Raw genomic sequence first — 21,365 nt, forward strand, 5'->3', positions numbered from 1 at the left:
TTTTAACAGCTCTGAAGGAATATAAGCACTAATTATGTATAGCACAACTTCAGAACAATTTCTGATCAATTTTCTGTGAACACCAGAAGCCTTTCCTTAGGGATTTTTTTTTAAAGAAAATAAATGTTTTATTTTAGAGTAGTTTTAGATTTACAGAAAAGTTAAAAAGATAGTGTAAAGAGTTCCCAGGAATCCCTGTCCAGTTTCTCCTATTATTTAAAAAAAATTTTTTTTAATGTTTATTTATTTTTGAGAGAGACAGTGAGCCAGAGTGCAAGCTGGGGAGGGACAGAGAGAGAGGGAGACACAGAATCCAAAGCAGGCTCCAGGCCCTGAGCTGTCAGCACAGAACCCGATGTGGGGCTCAAACCCATGAGCTGTGAGATCATGACCTGAGCCGAAGTCAGACACTCAACTGACTGAGCCACCCAGGTGCCCCTGGTTTCTCCTATTATTAACATTGATCTTATATTACTTTGTCATACCTAAGGAACCAGCATTGGTACATTACTGGCATCTAAACTAGACTATATTTGGAATTCACTAGTTTTTCCATGAATGTCTTCTTTGTGCTCCCGGGTACCACATTATCTTTAAGTGTCCTGTTTGCCAGTCTCCACAGGTCTGTGTCCATTTCTCGGTCTTTCCTTGTTTACCATGACCTTGACAGTCTTTAGGAGTACTGGCCAGGCAACCTGTAGAATGTTCCCTAATTTGAATTTGTCTGATGTTTTTCTCATGGTTATACTGGGGTTATAAGTTTGGAGGATGAGCACCTCAGAGGTGAAGTGCCTTTCTCATCACATCATATCTGAAGCAGATGCTATCAACCTGATTTATCACTGGGGATGTTACTCTTGATCATGTGGTTAGGCTAATGATGTTTGACAGGGTTTTCCACTGTAAAGTTACCATTTTTCTCCTTAAGAAGTTGTTAGAAATTAATTTTAAACTACAGAAATAATAAATAAATGTCTCCTCCTAGTAAAAAGTGGAAACATCACTGAAAAGTTAATGCTTTAACTTTAGCTAATGGGAACTCGAATACTGGGTCCCCATTCTACTTCCTCAGAGGTTAACATGGTTATTGGCTTCAAGCCTTTTTAATGCATTTACATTTAAACGCATGTTCTCATTAAAAAAAAAAAAAAAAAAAAAATATATATATATATATATATATATATATATATAGCATAATTTTGTGTTTTAGTTTTGTATATAAATAATCTATCATTGGGGGCCTGGGTGACTCAGTTGGTTAAGTGTCCAACTCATGATTTCTGCTCAGGTCATGATCTCAAGGTTTGTGAAATCGAGCCCTGTGTCCAAGTCTGCGCTGACAGCATGGAGCCTGCTTAGGATTCTCTCTCTCTCTCTCTCTCTCTCTCTCTCTCTCTCTCTGCCCCTCCCTCACTTGCTCTCTCTCTTTCAAAATAGAAATAAACTTAAAAAAATTATTTACATGATCTGTCATACTCCATGGATCTTTGTGCAACTTGCTCTTTTTTTGCCCAATAATATGTCTTAGAGATCTGTCTCTGTTGTTCTTTTTAATGGCTGCACTATATTTTATTATATACCACAGATCACACAGACACCTCCCTGTGGATAAGTGTTGCCATTTTTTATTCCATTAGAAACCATTCCTACTGAATTTTCTTGTACATGCCTCCTTGTGCGCGTGTGTGTTTCTTTAGATATTTAGAAGTGGATTTCCTGGGTCACAGAATGTGCACATTCAAAATTTCCTGCTAAAGTGGTATATCGTTTTTCTCCCAACCGGTAACTTATGAGAGAACCTGCTTTCCCACATCCATTTTAACACGGAATGTGTTTGTCTGAACATTGATAATATTTGTAATGTTTCTATCACAGTTTGAATTGGCCTTTTATTTACTATCAGCATGGAAGGCTGGCCACTCTTTTCTTTATACACAATTCTATTTCCAAATTCACTTAAAGATCTGGGTTTGGGGGATAAAGAAAAAAATACCAAATCTTCTTATAATTGTTCATTGAAGATAATTTATAACTAGAAAGAGGTAATTCTGGTCCAAATGGACTGCATTTTTTGATAGTCTTTTGAAAAAACTTAAAAATAATTTAACTGTAGTCCTAACCAGGAGAAGGAATAGACCAGGCAGCCCTATGTGAATCTTCCCAAACCTTCCAAACTTGTATCATATCAAGTTACTTGTATCCAGTGCTTTTCCCCAAGAAAATCCCTGTTTACTCAAATAGTTATTTATGTACAGACATTTAATACTACTATTGACCATCATATATCTTTTTTTTTTAATTTGCATCTAAGTTAGTTAGCATATAGGGCAATAATGATTTCAGGAGTAGAATCCAGTGATTCATCCTTCACATATAACACCCAGAGCTCATCATAAGTGTCCTCCTTAATGCCCATTGCCCATTTAGCTATCCACCCACCCACAATCCCTCCAGCAACCCTTAGTTTGTTCTCTATATCTAAGAGTCCCTTAGACCATCATATTTCTAAAGGTATGGTTTAAATGGTCACTGTTCTTTAGCTTTATGGAATGCTGAAGGGGCAGAAAACACTAGATCAACTTTGCCTCTTCTTTTGCTTCCTTTTAAAAAAAATTTTTTTTAATGTTTATTTATTTTGAAAAGACAGAGACAGAGCATGAGCAGGGGAGGGACAGAGAGAGAGGGAGACAAAATATCTGAAGCAGGCCCCAGGCTCTGAGGTGTAAGCACAGAGCCCGATGCGGGACTCAAACCCACAAGCCACGAGATCATGACCTGAGCCAAAGTCGGACGCTCAACTGACTGAACCACCCAGGTGCCCCCAACCTCTACTTTTGCTTCTTCTTACTGGCCATACGGAGGAGAGGAGAAGGGGACAGCTGTTTCCCCCTGTGTTACTGCTCCCCTCCATTGCCAGAGATATTATGAGTACATGGTGTGCCCTCACAAAAGTGTTATTGTATACAGTAGCTCCAGTGTGCAAGAAGTTCAGGGACACATAAAACACTTCTTTTCTGGTTTCCCTCATCAATTCAATAAGGCATTTTAAAAACAAACCTTTTCTGTTGACAATAATTACATGTATTTATCATAAAAAAATTTGGGAAATATAGAAAAGTTCAAGGAAGAAAATAAAAACCAGCCATTATTTTACCACCCAAATATAACAATAGTATTGTTAACATTTGGTATACATATATCCCTCCCTCATATACATATATTCTGTAGGTATACACAAGGAAGCTATAGGGACATTTAGGAGGTGGGAAATACATAATAGACATATTTTCCTTCTAATTCTTTCCCCCTCCACTCCCACTCCATTGGCCCTGCCAATTTCCCAGAATAAAATGAGATTTGCAATCAGTAGAAGTCTCAGAACTGTCCAAATACACGAACTCAGCCGTGCTGGCAAAGACCCAGCCACCAGGGAGAGTAAATGTCAAAGGGTTTACCTGCCTCAGAAGAAAGTACAAACGCAGGTGGTGTTGACATTCTGTTTTCCGGTCAGCCCTGCTGCTTACCTGCTCAGTGTCCAGCCTTCTTAGGGAGATACACTCATGCACCTTTGGTATTTCCTAAGCAGTTTACTTCAGTGGGCTGTGGTTGTTCTGTTTTTCCGGTGGGTGCTGGGCTCTCTCCCGTTACTCACCCTACCCTGTTGTGCCCCCTTCCTCTCTTCCTGGCAGTCTGCTGGGTATTTTTGTGGCTTGTTCAGTCATTCCTTCAAAGTGTCTTTCACTGTAACTTGATGTCACTTTCTGTTCCTTCCTATGTAATTCTGGGTAATTTTAGAAGCAGCTGAAAAAGTCACAGTCCCATCAGAGAAAGGCTGTGGTTCTGAGCCTGCCCTCTGGACCTATGCCCAGCAATGCTGAACTGCAACATAAGAGCACCATAAGGCTGGGGGGCAAAAGTCTTCAGTAGAGCCCCTCTTACCCAAAATTCTGGGCCAAATAGAAACTGTCAAAGTTCAGCTTTCCTCATAAAGTACACTCTACCCTACAGATTTTCTTAAAATAACAGAGATTCTCTTAATTTGGGGTAATGATCTTGTGTTTCTGTATTCAGGAACGGGAGTACACCATGTCGCCTCCTAAAGCCTTTTCCATTCCCAGGGTTGTGGGATGTTTACACAGAAATACACTGATGTGCATACTTACCCAAAACAGGCAGGAGTTAACTATCCACAGGCAGAATGGGAAGCTACTTAACGATACCCAATTAGACCATTTTCTTTCTCACCAACTCTTCCTAGTATCCCTGCTCCAAATTTTCTCCTCCACTGTCATAAAGACCAATTGTGTATCTTTAGAATCTTAGGTACTGTATTAGTTAAAATTATATTTGGCTGTTGGTCATAGTTAAACACAAAATAAGAGAGGGTGAAAGGAGATGGGAATTTTTTTCTCTCCCTCATATTAACATCCAGGGGTAGGAAGTACAGAGACAGTGTGATGATTGCTCCCATGGAGTTCTCAGGGACCCATGCTCCTTCTGTCCTGGAGTTCCAACAAATGTGGCCTCCATATCCAAGATCAACACCTGGTTTGAGATGGAGCTCCAGCTGTCACATTCATATATAAGTGGCAGGATGGACAATGGGGGTGAGGAAGCTGCCACTTCAAGGAAATTCCCAGAAGCTGCCACTTGACATTTTCACTCTCATTCCATTGGCCAGAGCTTAGTCACATAGCCACACCTAGCTGCAAAAGAGGCTTGGAAACATCATCTCCATCTGGGTGGCTATGTGTCAAGATAAATATTCAATTACTATAGAAAAAGAGGAAAGCGGATATGGGGGAACAACCAGCAGTCTCTGCCATAGGGCCTTATTGGAATTCCAAGAACTATTAGAATATAAGTAACCCAAAGAGTGGGGCTCCAAATTAACTCATTGCCACTCAGAATTTTTGTGGGTATCAGCACCGCTACGAAAAAAGAATGTCTTATGAGAATGGCGTTTATGCCCAGGGGCAGGCAGAAAGGACAGCCAAGAAAGGGGCTGCTCAGAGGGCCAAGGACATGATCATTCATCAATACCACCTTCTTCACAATTTTTCCTAGGGCCCTTTGTGTGTGATCTCATCCTGCTTGACATCAGGAAAAATGCCTGTGGATTTTTTAAGTATAAACCACGAGTTCTGTGATAGATCCTACAGGGCTAACTGACTATTGCAATCCATGGCCAGCATGTAATTGAGCACCTATGAGGTGCTAGTCACAAAGTGTTAATTCTCACAGCAGCTTATTTTGTATCATTATGCCATTTTACAAGTGTGAAAACAGGATCAAGACTATAAACAATTAAATCATAGAGGTCAAAAGTAGAAAGAGGTGTTTAATCCACTGATCTCTCTCAGCCTGGAACAAGACTAGATTAGAGACGTTCATGGTTTCAAGCATCTACAAATGTGTGTATCAACTTTTCATAAGTGAATCATGTAAAAGGTGTGTGTGGGGTGCAATTTTTAAAAGCTGTGAAGAGTTTTATAAAACAGAGACTAAATAATAATAAAAACAGTGCCTTCCAATTTATTTTGGAAATCCACATTTTCATATGTCATGTTGCAATGGACCAAGATGCTCTTCTGTTTGCTCATCTAAATATGCCTTGGATCATAGGATTTAATTTTGTGGTGACCCAGCTCTGATTTTTGTTAATAATATTGCAAATGTTGATGTCATTCAACTGATACTACTTTTTTGATAGAATGAAAATATGAAGGAAGATGACCTTGCGATGGAACAAAATGCAAATGACCCAGCACAAATAAGTCTCTGCCAACATGCTGATAAGCCTGTCAAGCAGAAAAAAGAGAAAGGGTAAAATTAAATCATTTTACTAGGGACTCAAGGAAATGGATTAAACACTGTGGAGGAAATTGAGTGACTGAATAATAAGTAGGTTACATGTTAACTCAAAAATATTTAAAGCTGAAATAAAAGCAAGACTGTTGAAACAGGTCAGACAACTAAATTAATGTTTCACCCTAGGTAGGACTGGGTTTTTAACAAGAGTAATTGCTAAGAGAAATTTCTTTTTATATTTATACATAGTAATTATTTTTATTCTAGTTCATTTTTAAAGAGTAGCTACTCGTGGCAATGAGAAAAAATGAAATATGGCCTTTTGTAGCAACATGGATGGAACTGGAGAGTGTGATGCTAAGTGAAATAAGCCATACAGAGAAAGACAGATACCATATGGTTTCACTCTTATGTGGATCCTGAGAAACATAACAGAAACCCATGGGGGAGGGGAAGGAAAAAAAAAAAAAAAAAAAAAAAAAAAAGAGGTTAGAGTGGGAGAGAGCCAAAGCATTAGAGACTGTTAAAAACTGAGAACAAACTGAGGGTTGATGGGGGGTGGGAGGGAGGGCAGGGTGGGTGATGGGTATTGAGGAGGGCACCTTTTGGGATGAGCACTGGGTGTTGTATGGAAACCAATTTGACAGTAAATTTCATATATTAAAAAAAAATAATAATAAAATAAAAAAATAAAAAATAAAAAAAAAAATAAAAAAAAAAATAAAGAGTAGCTACTGTGAAACTCCCTTAAGTTAAATAAAGTGACTTCAATTTGGTGTAGATGAATTTTCCGAACCACTTTGAGGTGGAAAGCATTTATTCTGTTTTTCCCGCCTGCTAAAGATACAGCTATGCAATGGCCCTACAACGGCTCGGCTTGGACGATGGGACTGGGCCCAGTGATAGGGATCCTGTCCTGACGAGGGGGACCTACTTGTCCTTTCTATATCTGCGCCACCTGCGAATCAGGGAGCTGCAGGTATGTGGATGGCATGGCATGCTGGCTTCAGGTGTCTGAAATGTTGGGTTGTCTCCCAAGGCGGCTTTCCTGCTTTCCCAGTAGCAATGCATCCTTACACCTGTTCTTTGTTTGGATATTTTTCCACAAAATCAGGCCATTTTGGGGGTGGTGTGTTTCTCAGCAGTAGGGTTGACCTGGCAACCCCATTCAGTTTTACTCTGTTGTGTGGGGCCAGCAAAGGGCAGGGGCCTAACCTGGTCTTTCTTTGTTTCAGCGCGTCTGTTTAGGAATTCTGAACTATTTCAGATCTGTTGAACGAACGCTGACAATCAACACTTCAGGCCTTACCATGGTTGCAGGGAGTCTGGTCCCCACCATAGAAGACATTTCCCGGGTAAATATGGCAAAAGGAGGCTTGGGCATCTTGCAAGGCCTGGGAGCTCACTGCTATGTCCACGGGACATCTGCTGAGCACAAGGTGAGGTCAAGATTCGAGATTTTTTTCTCCCTTGATTATCCTGTCTCCCAAGTGCCCTTCTTCTTATGTAGCACCTGGAATCGGTTAACATGATAGAATAACAGGTGGGGGGTTCTTAGGGATATGCCTTTTTTTAAAAAAAAATTTAATGTTTATTAGTTAAACATTAATTTAAAATAAAATATAATAATAATTTAAAATAAAATTTAATGGTTTTTACTGTATTTTTTTTAAATTTTTTTTTAACGTTTTTATTTTTGAGACAGAGAGAGACAGAGCATGAACAGGGGAGGGTCAGAGAGAGAGGGAGACACAGAATCTGAAACAGGCTCCAGGCTCTAAGCTGTCAGCACAGAGCCCGACCCGGGGCTCAAACTTACGGACCGCGAGATCATGACGTGAGCCGAAGTCGGACGCTTAACCGACTGAGCCACCCAGGCGCCCCTTTTAAGTTTTAATATAATTTATTGTCAAATTGGCTAACATACAGTTTGTACAGTGTGCTCTTGGTTTTGGGGGTAGATTCCCATGGTTCATTGCTTACGTACAACACCCAGTGCTCATCCTAGCAAGCACCCTCCTCAATGCCCACCACCCATTTTCCCCTCTCCCCTACTCCCCCGTCAACCCTCAGTTTCTTCTCTGCAAAATTTAATGTTTTTTAATATTTATTTATTTTGAGAGAGAGAGAGACAGAGTGTGAGTGGGGGAAGGGCAGAGAGAGAGGGAGACATAGAATCCGAAGCAGGCTCCAGGCTCTGAGCTGTCAGCACAGAGCCCGACGTGGGGCTTGAACCCACGAACCATGAGATCATGACCTGAGCCGATGCTTAACCAACTGAGCCAGCCGGCGCCCCAGGGATATGGCTTTTTAGAAAAATGCAGTGTCCACTTGAGAGTAGGCAGAGAGCAGTAAAAGCAGCCCTGGAGGACACATGAGGAAGGAAGGCATTTCAGCTGCAGGTTTGTTGACTGTATAGTGAGCAGAACATGAGGAGGCCTTTATGTTATCCTAGCCTGAGAACCACATGTCTTTACAGAGACGCTCTCATAAGACCCTTTTTGACATTGTTAGAGGTACCCTTCTGCCTCTTTCCTGTTTTGCAAGCCCCAAGTGAAAATATGGATTAGAAAACAAAGGTAGAAAAAAATTGGAAAGAGGTGGACAATTAAATATCGTTTATCCCTGTAAAAGCGTGTTTGCCCGTTGGTACTTTTAATATCTCTTGAATATATTTTTCTATAGCTCACAAAATTCATATCAACTCCCTTTCTTTAGGAATAAAGTTAAAAGTGCCTACAGTTTCTTGGAATATGGCAGACACTCTTGCAATATTTTCATTTCAATCTCTAGAAATTTTATTCCTGAAGGTAGGATTTTATAGGAACTTAATCTTAAAAGATAGTTTGACAAATGTGAAAAATAAAATCTAATTTGCTACCAAGCAAGTTGAATTTTAAGCTCATATGACCCCTGACTTAAAGCTTGTAATGTCTATAAGGCTGAGAAATCTTATTATCAACTGTCATCCATAGGCAGTCTAGAGTAGCTCTGTCCAATAGAAATACAACACAAGCCACGTGTATAGTTTACAATATTCTAGTAGCCACATTTTAAAAGTATAAAGAGGGGTGCCTTGGTGGCTCAGTCGGTTAAGCTACTGACTCTTTTTTTTTTTAATTTTTTTTTTTTTTTAACGTTTACTTATTTTTGAGACAGAGAGAGACAGAGCATGAACAGGGGAGGGGCAGAGAGAGAGGGAGACACAGAATCTGAAACAGGCTCCAGGCTCTGAACTGTCAGCACAGAGCCCGACGTGGGGCTCGAACTCATGGACCGTGAGATCATGACCTGAGCCGAAGTCGGATGCTTAACCGACCAAGCCACCCAGGCGCCCCTAAGCTACTGACTCTTGATTTCAGCTCAGGTCATGATCTCACAGTTTCTGAGTTCAAGGCCTTCATTGGGCTCTGCAGTGTGACAGTGTGGAGCCTACTTGAGATTCTCTCTCTTTCCCTCTCCCTCTCTCTTTGCCCCTCCTGTGTACTCACTCTCTCTCTCTCTCTCTCTCTCTCTCTCTCAAAATAAATAAATAAACTGGGGACTCCTGGGTGGCTCAGTCAGTTAAGCATCCAACTCTTGGTTTCATCTCAGGTCATCATCCCACGCTTTGTGAATTTGGGCCCTGCGTCAGGCTCTGTGCTGACAGCTCAGAGCCTGCAGCCTGCTTTGGATTCTCTGCCTCCCTCTCTTTCTGCCCCTTCCCTGCTCGCACTCTGTCTCTCTCCCTCTCTCAAAAATAAATAAACTAAAAAAATTAAAAAATAAATAAGTAAACTTTTAAAAATTAAAAAAATAAAATAAAAAATAAATGCATAAATATGAAATTAGCTTTAATCATATAATCTATTTAACCTAATATATCCAAAATATTATCATTTTAACATATACTCAATATAAAGAAATAATTGATGAGATACCGTACTTTTCTTTTTTCAATATATGAAATTTATTGTCAAATTGGTTTCCATACAACACCCAGTGCTCATCCCAAAAGGTGCCCTCCTCAATACCCATCACCCACCCTCCCCTCCCTCCCACCCCCCATCAACCCTCAGTTTGTTCTCAGTTTTTAAGAGTCTCTTATGCTTTGGCTCTCTCCCACTCTAACCTCTTTTTTTTTTTTTTTCCTTCCCCTCTCCCATGGGTTTCTGTTAAGTTTCTCAGGATCCACATAAGAGTGAACACATATGGTATCTGTCTTTCTCTGTATGGCTTATTTCACTTAGCATCACACTCTCCAGTTCCATCCACGTTGCTACAAAAGGCCATATTTCATTCTTTCTCATTGCCATGTAGTACTCCATTGTGTATATAAACCACAATTTCTTTATCCATTCATCAGTTGATGGACATTTAGGCTCTTTCCATAATTTGGCTATTGTTGAGAGTGCTGCTCTAAACATTGGGGTACAAGTGCCCCTATGCATCAGTACTCCTATACCGTACTTTTTTTAATGTTTATTTATTTTTGAGAGAGGGAGAGGGAGATGAGTGCAAGTGGGGGAGGTGCAGAGAGAGAGAGAGAGGGAGACACAGAATCTGAAGCAGGCTCCAGGCTTCAAGCTGTCATCACAGAGCCTGGTGCGGGGCTCAAACTCACAGACCACAAGATCATGACCTGAGCTGAAGTTGGATGCTTAACCAACTGAGCTACCCAGGCACCCCTAATGTACATCTTTTTTATACTAAGTCTTCAAAATGTTGTGCTTACCTTATATGTACAGCACACCTCCACTCAGACAAGTCACATTGCAAGTGCTCAATAGCCACGTGTGGTTAGAGGCTACTGTATTACAGAGTAGAACAGCTCTAGATACTGAAAAACATTTTATTTTTCCATCCAGTCGCCTAGGGTCCAAGCTTCACTCAGTATATAGGAGACTTCTCTTTTTGGTCTCCTTCGCTAACAAGTACCATCCCCCATCCGCTCCTCATACACAGTGTTACCCCTCTGCCCCTCTCACTTGATCCTAGCTCGTTAGTCAAGTCCAGTAAGTATGCCCCTCAGTGGAGCTAGAGGGCAGGGTAAGATGCTTCTGAAACAAACACACCTATAAAACAAACACATCTTTCTCTTGTTAATATTGAGCTGACCTCATACCATAGCTGTGCTGTTATTTGCTAATAGATTAAAAAAAAAAAAAAAGAATTTTTCTTACCACGGAGCTCTCTCTCAGTTTGTTTGTTCTGGGATGGAGTCTGGGGGTAGACACAAAGGAAGGGAGGGGAAACAAATCCTATTCTGCCCCATCAATGGTAGGAGGAGCTTCTGAAGGGTGTGCAGTATTACTGTTCTCTGCTCTCATAAATGACAGGAATAACAGCTCCCTTGGAAGCTGCCAGAAGCTACTGCTATATGTGAGAAACTCCAGGAGGTGGCCTTCTTTCAGGGTCTTTAGTACGACCTTGTGGTTTAGCTCCATGTGTGTGGCCTTGTCAACATTTAAACTGGAATGTCCAGGCCTAACTATGTGATTCTTTCCCCTGTTGGGGATGGGAGGCACAGATGCTAGTTTGTTGGGGGTGATCTCACAAGGCCCAGGGCCAAAACTGGGGCCAAGATCATTGTCCTTACCAGCCTGCGGAGCTGACATTGGAGAAGCCCCTAAGATGGAGACCTCTTCCCTGGATGGAGGAAAATCTTGAGCTAGTATTAATAAGTGCTCACTCTGTGACAATACCCAAAAAGGAAAGCACCTACCACCCATCATGGGCACTTTATGAGTTTACTTTAAGCATGTGGCAGAGTAGAAGGAGCCCCCATATGAGACGTAACAGGCTTTTCCTGCACATCTGACCGTAAGCAAGTCTCTTTTGACATGGAGGTCTGACATCCCATGGCATGTTCAGGATCTGCCTGGACTTGGCATGCTAGTAGCAGAGGCTGTTATGAGTAAGTGGAGGGAATGAGGAGGCTGCAGAAAAAGATCAGGCCAGTCCATTAAAGGCTAGGTGCTCTTTAGGGTAGGGACCAGTTCCAAGGTTGGTGGGGAGCAGAGAATTTTAAGTAAGAGAATGGCCCTCTTCATCGCTTTATAAGTTTCTCACGATCTTTGCCCAAATGTGATCACGTTCATTCCCTTGCCTGAAGGCCTTCAGGAGTATCCTGTTTCTCCTGAGATAAAGTTCAGGCTCCTAGGCATAGTCTTCAAGGCCAGGCACAATCTGGCCCCCAACCTCTTGGACCTCATTTCCCTCCACTGTCTCTATATTTCCATTCTTCTGGATCTGGGCCTGGCCCTCCTCTCAATGGGCAGAGCTGTTCATGCCTCTGGGCCTTGTACATATTGGCCCTTCTGTCCCTCACTTCCTCTTTCCTTGGTAAGTACCTACCCTATCCAAGAGTCCATTCAAATAACACCTCTCTGGAAGCCTTCCTTATATCTCCATGCAAAGCTGAATGGTTCTCCCCATGGTCTAACTCCATTATATCACTCAGCTCATTCAATGCTTCATTCATTCCCTCATTCATTCCACAAATGTTCTGATCAGTTTGCTAAGCACTGAGGATACAGCAGTAACCAAAACTGGCACAAATCCCTGCCATCATGGAACTCTTTAGTGGAAAGAGACAGACATTAAATAAATAAGCGACATATATAGAATGTCAGATGGTTTGGCACCAAAGCTTACTCAGACTTCCTAGTTCCTTGCAGTTGGGGCCTAGTGATGAGCTTTGGCCAGTGGGCTGTGAGCAGAAATGACATGTCACTTCCAGACCAAAGTATTTAAGAGCTGGTCCTTGACCCTCGAGCTCTTTTCACTTGCTGTAGCCATTGGAAGGCACTTATTGAGCCACAAAATAGAAACATCCTGGATCACTGGGTCACTGTTGGAAAATGGCTGCCTAGAAAGCAATATGTTCTGCAGTGGACTCTGCATAAGCAAAAAATTAATTTTAACTGTAGGCCACTGAACTTTGGAGTTCTCACAGAATAACCTAGCCTTTGTAGACTAGTGAACATGGTGATAGGCACTGTGGAGAAAAATTAAGAAGGAAAGGGTGATAGAGGTGGAGGCTGGTGATGGGATGTTGAAGCTGTAAGTAGGGTGGTCAGGGAAGGCCTTACTAAGAAGGTACTATTTGAGTAAAGACCTGAAGGAAATCAGGAAGGAAACCACATGACTGACTGGGAGAAGAGTGACAGACAGGGGAAAGCCAATGCAAAGGCCCTGAGGCAGAACCGAGGATAGCATTGTTGTAAGAACAGCAAGGAGTTCAGCACAGCTCGAACGCATGAGGGGGAAATTGGCCGAAATTATAGTAGGGAGATTGGAGGGGTGGGGAACAGGTTGTGTAGGGCCTTGTGGACCATTTCAAGGACTCTGACTTTGAGTGAGAATGGGAGCCACTGGAGAGTTTTGAGCAGAAGAGTGATGTTATTTGATTTACATTTTAACATCTATGCTGCTGCATTGGGAATAGACTGAAGATACTGTAGGACTAAAGTAGACTAGTTAGGAGGTTATTGCATTAATCAAACTAGAGGCAATGTGTCTGAGAAGACAGGACGGTGAGAAATGGTCAGATTCTGGACATATTTTGAAGGTACAGCCGGTATGATTTCCAGGAAGATAGGATGTGGAATACAGAAAAAGAGAAATCAAGATTGATTCCAAAGTTTGGGTCTCAGCATCTGGAAGTTTGGAGTTGCCATCATCTGCCATCTTAGAATGGGTTTGTTAGGAAGATCAGGATCTCAGTTTAGGATTTAGAAATTTTGAGATGCTTATCAGATGTTCAGGTGGCAAAAAGAAACAGAAAGTTGGATATGTATCTTTCATACAGTAGGCATTAAATAAATATTTATTGGGCAGAAGAAAGGCTCTGTTCATTAACAAAATAGTTGTGACATCACAAAAAGACAGTGTACATGAAATTGCAAAGTATATCATGCTGTTCAAATGAAGAACAATTTGCTACAATAACAATATTATACTTATCAGGGGAGACAGAGATAGATTTTTAAATTTTCTTTTAAAAATATTTGAAAGATTATAGCCAATGGGTTGAGTCATTCAACAATTGACAATTTTTGGTGAAATTCTTATACTGGGCTATTATTATCTGCAATCAATGTAAAGATTATCTAGAAAAAGGTAAGCTGGTCAGAGAAATATTGTCTAATTGCCAAAAGGCCTAAAATTCATATTTGAACAAGTGATGGTAGAAACCAGTGGAATGAAGAAAACAAATGATGGGCCACCAGTTCTACTATATTTACTGTATATTCAAATAGTTATCTTGGCATCAGTTAATTTGCAGTCTTAAAAACATATGAATCTTTCCAAAGATCAGATTATTTCTTACCCAAACAGATAATTATTGCCTTCCCCTTCCTGCCACTCCTCTAAGTATAATATTGAAGGACCAACTGTCTAGACCACAGAAACTTTAGAAGGGGCAGCCTTCCACATAGTTGTGGAAGAAATTAGAAAGGAAATATGATAATGGCTGAGACATAACCCTGCATGAAGTAATTTGTCCATCTAGTCTTTGAAATTCATCTCCTATGGACGTAAGCACACATTTCAGAGACAGGAACTGAGGGAAGAAAAGAGAAGGAATATGTATGTCTATGTAGAGGGCTTGAACAATGAGGCACTGGTGGGGAGAGTGGAAAAAAAGGCAATTTAAATAGATAATGGTAGTACAGTCAGCATCTTGACACTGCAATGCTTTCCATCAGCTTCAGAAACTCAATCTAATAGCTGTTTCTTTAGTTTTAGAAAATGCCCCAGCACAAGAACATCGGGAAAGTTTTTCTCCGATAAAGTGGATAAAGGACTCCACACTAAGTTGTCCCTTTCTCCTTAAACAAGAGCCCAGTTTGCATAACAGATGATAGGAGCTAAAATGCCAACAGCAAAAGCCAATATACTAGCTTATAAACCTAAGCAAGCTGTTTAACTTTTGTATGTGATGTCATTTTCTCAGCATGTTTTCTGTTTTTCATTGGTACTTATCATTTTATAAGAAACAATACTTTCAGTTTGGGAACTCCTAGTCAAAGGAGGCGCCTAATTATTAAAAAGTTGTATGCCTAGGTGTGCCTGGGTGGCTCAGTTGGTTAAGCACCTGACTTCAGCTTGGGTCATGATCTCACAGTTTGTGAGTTCGAGCCCCATGTCAGGCTCTGCACTGACAGCATGAGCCCACTTTGCATTCCCTTTCCCTGCCCACTCTCTGTCTCTCCCCAACTCACTCTCTCTCTCTCTCTCTCAAAAATAAATAAACTTAAAAAAAATTTGTATGCCTAAAGAATAGCAAAAAGCAGAAATTGGAGCCCTTGTGTACTGTTGGTGGGAATGTAAATCATGCAGCCACCATTTACAGAAGAACAGTATGCTTCTTCAAAAATTTAAAGATAGGAATACCATATGGTCCAGTAATTCGATTTCTGGTCAAGCATTGAAAGCAGGGATTCAAAGAGATATTTGCACACCTATGTTCATAATTATTATTCTATTAGCCTATTATATTTGCCTATTATTCACAATAGGCAAAAGGTGGAAGCAATTCGAGTGTCCATTGACAGATGGTAAATAGGATATATACATAAAATGGAAAATTAGTCAATCTTAAAAAGGAAGGAAAATATGACACATGCTGCAACATGGATAAAACTTGAGAACATTATGCTCAGTGGAATAAGCCAGTCACAAAAGGACCAATACTGTATGATTCCATTTATATGAGGTATCTAGAGTAGTCACATTCACTTGAGACAATATGGAGAATGGTAGAGGCCAGGAGTTGGGGGGAGAGGGAATAGGGGTTATTGTTCAATGGATACAGAATTCCAGTTTTGCAAGGTGAAAAGAGTTCTAGAGATGGATGGTGGTGATGGATGCACAACAATGTGACTATAATTAATGCCACTAAACTGTAAACTGAAAAATAGCTAAGATGATAAATATTATTTATATCATATTTCATGTATATATGAAAAACTGGGCCAATGTCTCCTAACCTTTTTTTCATTATTGCTTCCCCCACAAGGACTCATTTTAGACTTTTTTCCCCAACAGTCCCCCTCCAAAGAAATGTTAATACCAGAGATATGCCACATATGTGTATAGTATGTATATCTGTGCTTTATACCATAAAAAAGTAAGATTTTTTTGTCCTCCAGGAAATACTTTTCCTTAAAAAATGTTTATTTATTTTTGAGAGAGCACAAGCAGAGGGAGGAGCTGTGAGAGGGGAACAGAGGATCCCAAGCAGGCTCTGTACTGACAGGCTGACAGCAGCAAGTCCGATATGGGGCTCGAACGCACAAACCACGAGATCATGATCTGGGCCAAAGGCAGATGCTTAACCGACTGAGCCACTCAGGTGCCCCTCCAAGAACTACTTTTTACCCTGGACATTATCACCCCCATTGAGAATGCATTTATTAGGTGTAATGACATGAGGTAAGAATCCATGAGGGCCAAATACAGGATTTCTGACTGGTATATGTTAGAAGTACAAGTAAGCATCATAAAATCATAGACTAAAAGAAATCTGTGTACAAAAATATAAAGAACTATCTCTTCATCCATTCTTTTACTTATTTTCTAACTTTTTATGTGTTAGGCCCTCTAATAAACACTGAGGATACAATAATGAACAAAAATATACATGTTCCTTACCCTCATAGTACTTAAAATCCAGTGAGTGAGACAAATATTGATCAATACTCACACAAATAAATGTAAGACAACAACCTCAGTAAGTGCCTCAAAAGAGATACTTGGTGTTATAGGGAAGCCAGCAGGAGTTCCCTGTGAAAGTAATGATAGAGCTGAGGTTGGAAGGCGAAAAGGCTTTAACTAGGCAAAGGAGGAAGGAGATCTTTCAATGGAGACGAGATAGATTGTGCAAAGGACCTGTGCAGAGAGAGAGTATGGCACTCACAAGAAACCAAAAGACATGAATAGCTGGGACACAGTGATCCAGGTGGAAAGTGATGCAAAATGAAACTAGCCCAAAGTTTCTTGAACTTGGCACTATTGACATTTTGCGTTTGATAATTCTTTTGTTGTGGGAGGCTGTCCCAACCATTACAGGATATTTAGCAGCGTTCCTGGCCTTTACCCCCTAGATGCCAGTAGCACCTACCTCCAAGTTGTGACAACCAAAAATGTCTCCAGACATGGCCAAATGTCCACTGGGGAGCAAAATCACATTTGGTTGAGAACCACTGGAGAGAGATAGGCAGGGACCAGACTGTGTAGGCCCTGTTAAGGAGTTTTGCTTTATTCTGTAAGTGATGGGATGCCTTTCAGGGATATTAAAGTGGAGGAAACAAGACAATCAAAACTGCATTTCTTTATTTTTAATAATTTTTTAAATGTTTATTTATCTTTGAGAGAGACAGAGCATGAGTGGGGGAGGGGAAGAGAGAGAGGGAGACACAGAATCTGAAATAGGCTCCAGGCTCTAAGCTGTCAGCACAGAGCCTGATGCGGGGCTCATACTTGTCAACCGTAAGATCATGACTTGAGCCAAAGTTGGAAGCCCAACCAACTGAGCCACCTTGATCACCCCTCAAAACTGCACTTCTAAAAGATCTTCTGTCAGCAGTGAGTAAAATGAGGGAAAAGAAACTCGGGCCAGAAGCAATGTGGATAGACCAATTAAGAGGCTAAACCAGTTTGGAAGCTCCTAGACTTTCCTGGTGAAAGCTAATTACAGCTTGGACTAGGATGGTGGGTGGTGGAGATGCAGAGAAGTGATGGATTGGAAAGATAGGAAGTCAAATCAACAGGAGTTGGTGATAGACTAAACATGTAGGGTGAGGCAGAAGGAGATGGCAGGAATGATTCATGCTAGAGGAAGTGACTGGGTGATGGTGCTGTTGACCAAAATGGGCAAGTTGGAGATGGCCCAGGTTTGTGGGAGAAACACAATTTTATCATATTAAGTTTGAGGGGCCTTTGAGATGCCCAGGAACAGATGCCAAATAGGTCATTGGATATGTGGGTCTGGAGCTCTAGGAGGCCTGGATTACAGATACCAGGGAGCAAATGGTCTAAAGAAGGTAATCTCAGCAGTGAAAGTATACTGCCTCCCAAGGAAGGAGTATAGGAGGAAAAGATGAGGTCCTAAGACTGGGTCTTAAGTGTGACTCCTGTTTAATGACCCGATAGAGAAAAATACACCTCAAGCATCAGCAAAGGGATGGCTGGAAAGTTGGTGAGACCAAAGAGAAGGTGGGGTCTCAGGAGGCCAGGGAAATGAGTGAGTCAAGAAGCAGGGAGTGCACAATGTTTACAGCAGCGCTATCGACAATAGCCAAAATATGGAAAAGAGCCCACATGTCCATCAGCTTTGGAATGGATAAAGAAGATGTGATGTGATGTGTGTGTGTGTGTGTGTGTGTGTGTGTGTGTGTGTGTGTGTATATATATATATATATATATATATATATATATATATATATATGATGGAGTATTACTCGGCAATCAAAAAGAATGAAATCTTGCCATTTGCAACAATGTGGATGGAACTGGAGCATATTATGCTAAGTGAAATTAGAGAAAGACAAATATGACTTCACTCATGTGGAATTTAAGATACAAACAGATGAACATAAGGGAAGGGAAGCAAAAATAATACAAAAACAGGGAAGGGGACAAAACATAAGAGACTCTTAAATATGGAGAACAAACAGGGCTGCTGTAGGGGTTGTGGGTAAGGGATGAGCTAAATGGGCAACGGGCATTAAGGAGGACACTTGTTGGGATGAACACTGAGTGTTATATGTAGGGGATGAATCACTGGATTCTACTCCTGAAATCATTATTCCGCTATAAGCTAACTAACTGGGATGTAAATTAAAAATAATAATAATAGGGGCACCTGGGTGGCTCAGTTGGTTAAGCATCTGACTTCAGCTCAGGTCATGATCTCGCGGTCCGTGGGTTCAAGCCCCATGTCAGGCTCTGTGCTGACAGCTCAGAGCCTGGAGCTTGCTTCCGATTCTGTGTCTCCCCTCTCTCTGACCCTTCCCAGCTCATGCTGTCTCTCTCTCAAAAATAAAAAACATTAAATAAATAATAAAAGAAGCAGGAAGTGTAAAACTGTGTCACATGCTCCTGAGAGATTACATAAGATGGCTAAAGAAAGTCTGCTGGATGTGGAGAAAAGGTCACTGTTGGTCTTAGTGAAAGTGGTTTGCTTTGATGGAGACAGGAGTCAGATGGAGACGGGTGAGGAGTAGGAGATGAGGAAATGGAGACAGTGAATGCAGATCACATCTTGGGAGGTTAGATTGTAGGGAGGAGGGGAGACAAAAGATGGGATCTGGGGAAGGGCAAGAGGATATTTTAAAAATGAGAGGGATGTGAGGGGCACATGAGTGGCTCAGTCGGTTGAGTGTCTGAGTTCGGCTCAGGTCACAATCTCATAGTTCATGGGTTTGAGCCCCATGTCAGGCTCGCTGCTGTCAGCACAGAGCTTGCTTTGGATCCTCTGTCCCCCTCACTCAATGCCACTCCACTGCTCATGCTCTCTCTCTCTCTCAAAAATAAATAAACATTTAAAAAATAAAATAAAATAAAATAAAATAAAGGAGAGGGATGTGAGCATGTTTCAGTTTCAGTTGGGAAAATAGCTGGCTGCAAGGAGTTGGGTATCCAAGAAAAAGGGAAGCTTCAGAGATGGGAGGGAATGGTCACAGAGAAGGGGAGCAGGGTTGTTCCCCATAGAACAGAAGGAAGTGGAGAGGAGGGTGTGAGCCAGGGGGTCTGCGTGAGGGGAGGTGGAGAAGCAGAGGGGCTTCTGCTGAGACAGAGTGAAGAGTGGGCATGAGGTGGGCTTGAGAAGAGTGAAGTTTGAAATTGTAAGGATCATTATCAGAAAAATTATTCTCAGGATGCAACAGTTCCTCAGTCATCTGAAAGAAATTATGATTGGAATACCCAGATTACTTGTACTACTTTCCTAGAGTTGCCATAACAAAACACCACAAAGTGAGTGGCTCCTAGCAACCAGGAGAGAACTTTATTCTGTCATAGTGTTGGATGTTACAAGTCCAAAATCAAGGTATGAGCAGGGCCATGCTCCCTCTGAAGTCTCCAGGGGAAGATCCTTCCTTGTCCCCCCTAGCATCTGGCAGTTGCTAGTAATCCTGGCTGTTACTTGGCATCCTTGGCTTCTAGATGCATCACTCCAATCTCCACCCCTGTCCTCACATGGCTTTCTCCCCTCTGAGTCGGTCTCCATGTTTTCCTCTTTTTATAAAAACATCAGTCATTGGGAGCTCCTGGGGGCCTCAGTCGGTTAAGCATCTGACTTCGGCTCAGGTCATGATCTCACAGCTGGTGGTTCAAGCCCCACATAAGGCTCTGTGCTGACAGCTCAGAGCCTCTAGCCTGCTTCAGATTCTATCTCCCTGTCTCTCTCTCTGTCCCTCCCCTGCTTGTGCTCCCTCTTTCTGTCTCTCTCTCTCAAAAAAATTTTTTTTAATTAATTAAAAAAAAAGAACATCAGTCATTGGAGTCACCCTACTCCACTATGACCTCATCTTAACCTATGTATGTCTGCAAAGGCTCCATTTCCATATTAGGTCACATTCACAGGTTTCAGGTGGACATGAATTTTAGGGGAACACTATTCAATTCAGTATATATATTACTAAGACATGAGATTGTGTTAATGCATCTTTAAAGTATTTGTATAATTAAAATGAAAAAGTCTTTAACAGCTCATGTGTATAGATCTCAAGTGCTTCATAAGCACAGTGTCAACGTGCCCCTGTAAAACTGTTGTGGTATCGCCATTGTCCCCATGTTACAGGTGAGGACACAGAGGCCAAGAGTAGCTGAGTGACTTGCCTAGGGTGAGATCCTGGCAGAGCTAGGCCCAGAACACAGGCACCCTGACCAATAACACTCAGCTCTATTGCCTGCCTTTTTCCAGGTAACCTGGAGTTAATCAGAACAAAACTTAATCAGCTATTTATCTATGTCACTACCCTTCCCCGCCAGCATTCTTTGCTCATATGTCTTTCTCTACATACAGTGCTTTATGCATTCAGCATGTCTGCAGCTCCATACTGACAGCCCACTGCATGAGAACAGAAGCCTACTGTTTGGCCCATTTGGGCTGGCAAAATATAACTCTTTCTTTTCCGGTAACTTCTGGGCTTGGCTTTCTTTCCCCAGGTCCACAGCATCCAGTTCATGGAGTTCTCAGAAGTGGAGAACCAGGATGACTACTACAGCATAGACGCGGGTTACGTCTACACCCAGGACCAGCGAGGAGTGCATGTCATGTATGATGAAGCCTTGAGTGATCTGAAGGAGCTGGAGGCAGAAATGCTGCTTGTAGCCAGCCATTACATTGAGAAAGAGAAAGGTCAGAAGTCAGATTTTAAAAAATCAACCAGCCAAACAAATAATAAACACTAAGAGCTCTGTTTAACACCTTCCACCTGGAAACATAAATGCATATCCAATAGTATCTGAAAACTCAGTAAGTGCATACACCTCCCCTGCTTTAGAGAAGATATGGTTCTGCTTCTAGCTCAAGTCCCTCTTCTTGTTGGAGACTGTGACTA

General features: G+C 41.5%; 1 protein-coding gene across 1 annotated transcript in view; it reads left to right on the top strand.

Annotated features, from left to right (window-relative positions):
* Nucleotides 1-21,365, top strand: part of LOC102962797 — a 178,914-nt gene that overhangs the window by 46,628 nt on the left and 110,921 nt on the right. Inside the window, exons 13-16 of the mRNA XM_007078743.3 lie at nucleotides 5,714-5,826; nucleotides 6,655-6,790; nucleotides 7,047-7,250; nucleotides 20,971-21,163. Of these exons, the coding sequence (XP_007078805.3) occupies nucleotides 5,714-5,826; nucleotides 6,655-6,790; nucleotides 7,047-7,250; nucleotides 20,971-21,163 (646 nt within the window). The remainder of the gene's footprint in view (nucleotides 1-5,713; nucleotides 5,827-6,654; nucleotides 6,791-7,046; nucleotides 7,251-20,970; nucleotides 21,164-21,365) is intronic.

This window comes from Panthera tigris, chromosome B2 (genome assembly GCF_018350195.1).
Source record: "Panthera tigris isolate Pti1 chromosome B2, P.tigris_Pti1_mat1.1, whole genome shotgun sequence".
Taxonomy (NCBI): Eukaryota; Metazoa; Chordata; class Mammalia; order Carnivora; family Felidae; genus Panthera; species Panthera tigris.